This window comes from Cryptomeria japonica, chromosome 10 (genome assembly GCF_030272615.1).
Source record: "Cryptomeria japonica chromosome 10, Sugi_1.0, whole genome shotgun sequence".
In the NCBI taxonomy this organism is placed as follows: domain Eukaryota; kingdom Viridiplantae; phylum Streptophyta; class Pinopsida; order Cupressales; family Cupressaceae; genus Cryptomeria; species Cryptomeria japonica.
This window is the reverse complement of record NC_081414.1, coordinates 422,444,940-422,447,036: the sequence shown is the minus strand read 5'-3', so window position 1 is coordinate 422,447,036 and position 2,097 is coordinate 422,444,940. Positions and strand designations below refer to the sequence as shown.

Below are 2,097 nucleotides of genomic sequence, written 5' to 3'. Positions count from 1 at the left end.
CTGAAAATGTCAAAGGGCAACAAGAAGATAACCTTACTGGATAATAGCAAAGCCAAAATGGAGTAGGTGTTTGGGGAACGGACTTTCATAATCACGAGTTTGAAGAGCTCGTTGTTCGACCATGCCATTCCTTAGTTTCATCTAGATTCATAATTTAGAGGTGAGAGAAATTGATTAATGCTTTGGAAGAGGTTCCAGGCTTCTCATCTTGTGGCAAACCTCATATTCTATTGAGTCTGGCGACAATAGTTTCTGAAAGACCAACCTTCGTAAAGAAATATATTTACCATAAAACCAAGACTATACCCTAATGCCATTTGGGTTTACCATTGATAACCCATAATGCATTCGTACGCAAAACAAATACCAACATCCCTTCAGTTCATTAAAAGCAAACGTATGAGTGCTCTTAGTATAAATCTAAAATCCCTACTCTCAACTTATGAGCAGTTCAACCAGCATCCCAATACTCGTATTGAAGAAAACCGCAATAAATATCGCAACAGACGGCAAATTAGAATAATCCTTAATTCTTATCATATCCAGTACATAAAAATAGCAATTCTTTGAACGTGATATATGTCTACTCTGCTCTATTCTGAGTCTCCGTGACCAACATTTTAGACTTGTCTTTCTCAAGAACAGTCTTGACTTTCTCGTAATCAATACCCTGAAACTTTGCTTTTGAATTCACGTAATGCGTACCATAAGCAGCACCAAAACCCCATCCAAGGCCTACTCCCACTCCGCACCCTCCGCCTGTCAATCATTTACAGATTCTCAACACTATAAAATACATAAAATTGAAATACAATTATTTTTTTATATTGGACTAGGCTATTTGAGAAAATCCAGGGTTTTATTAGGGAATCACAATACCTGAATCAATAATTAGATAGTCACTATTGCCTACCATTGAACCACAGCCCTCACCAGCTGGAATCCAATTGTTTACAATGGAAACTTTCCTGCTTTCTCTAAACCCTAAATTGGTATGTACACATCCTCATAAGGGCACTCATAATTCAGTTCTTGTACGGATTTTGTTATTAAGAACATGCATTGTTTTCAAATTTGGAGTTAAGAGAATATTAGAGCATACCTATACCAAGTCCCAGTGTCTGCAACGACTTCCCTGCTCGATGGCATCAACGCGATAATCAATTCCAAAATAAAATCTTGAAATACAAGTGAGGGCTGTGAATAGATAGGGACAAACCTCCAAACCCCCAGCCAATGCCAAAACCACAACCCACTCCAAATCCTGCACAGTAAAGCCAAATGATTTTTGTTCTGCCTAAGATGAATCATAAATTAGATGTAAGTTATAGCAGATGCGTACCCAAGCCCACTCCAGCACCATTAAAATTAGTGAGTACCATTCTTATTTCGTTTATGCGCAGATTATTTGACCTGTAAATATGGGTATGTGTTATTTATGCAGATTATTTTTTTACTTGGTGTTTAGATTTTCAATTATATAAAATTTAAAAATTAATGTTCATTTTACATTATTAATTTATTTAATTAAATATTATACATTTTAATTTTATTAGGCTTCTATAATGAAAATATAATCGAAAGAAAATTCATTAGGGACTTTTTTTAAATAAATAAATAAAAATGCAGTAAATTAGTCTGAATATTTCAAATGCAAAAATATCTTAAATACATTTATATAAAGAAATATGAAGTGTAAAAAAATCATCTTATTTTATTTTTTCTTTTAAAATAATTATTCAATTATTTTATTTTATTTTATTTTTATTTGAAGTGTTCTTTTTTATTTACTCAATAATTATTTTAAATATTATATACTTATATGTTAATTTGTAAAAGCCTAATTTTATTTTTTTATCGATAAAGGTTTTTATATTAATATTAATAATAATAAAGATTACATATTGAGAATACAAAACATGGCATATCCAAACCACATCCAAATTACCCAAATTTCTGAATCCTTACACACTAGAATAACCATATTAACTCTAAAAACAACTAACAACAACTCTCAAACCTTGCCTCCTACAATATCAAAAAACGTATTTCAACTATAAGTACTAACCCATACATAGACAAAAAGCCAAGCACATC

General features: G+C 31.9%; 1 protein-coding gene across 2 annotated transcripts; it reads right to left on the bottom strand.

Moving 5' to 3' along the window:
* Nucleotides 1-249: 249 nt before the first annotated feature.
* On the bottom strand, nt 250-1,449 carry LOC131034116 (protein TRIGALACTOSYLDIACYLGLYCEROL 5, chloroplastic). Of its 2 annotated transcripts, XM_057965505.1 has the most exons (5): nt 1,343-1,449; nt 1,220-1,264; nt 1,103-1,135; nt 880-984; nt 250-759 (listed from the first exon to the last, which is right to left on the bottom strand). In XM_057965505.1, the coding sequence occupies exons 1-5, from the start codon at nt 1,380-1,382 to the stop codon at nt 584-586; spliced, it is 399 nt and encodes a 132-aa protein (XP_057821488.1). In that variant the 5' UTR covers nt 1,383-1,449; the 3' UTR covers nt 250-583. The 2 variants fall into 2 exon arrangements, with proteins under 2 accessions (XP_057821488.1, XP_057821489.1); XM_057965506.1 differs by lacking the exon at nt 880-984.
* Between the last annotated feature and the right edge of the window lie 648 nt (nt 1,450-2,097).

Bases quoted from the DNA above. Each gene is read 5' to 3' on its own strand.
- LOC131034116 (XM_057965505.1), bottom strand. From the start codon at position 1,382: ATGGTACTCACTAATTTTAATGGTGCTGGAGTGGGCTTGG. The intron at 1,136-1,219 runs GTTTGTCCCTAT...GCCATCGAGCAG, and splicing joins CATTGGCTGGGGGTTTGGAG to GGAAGTCGTTGCAGACACTG. The intron at 985-1,102 runs GTATGCTCTAAT...ATACCAATTTAG, and splicing joins GACACTGGGACTTGGTATAG to GGTTTAGAGAAAGCAGGAAA.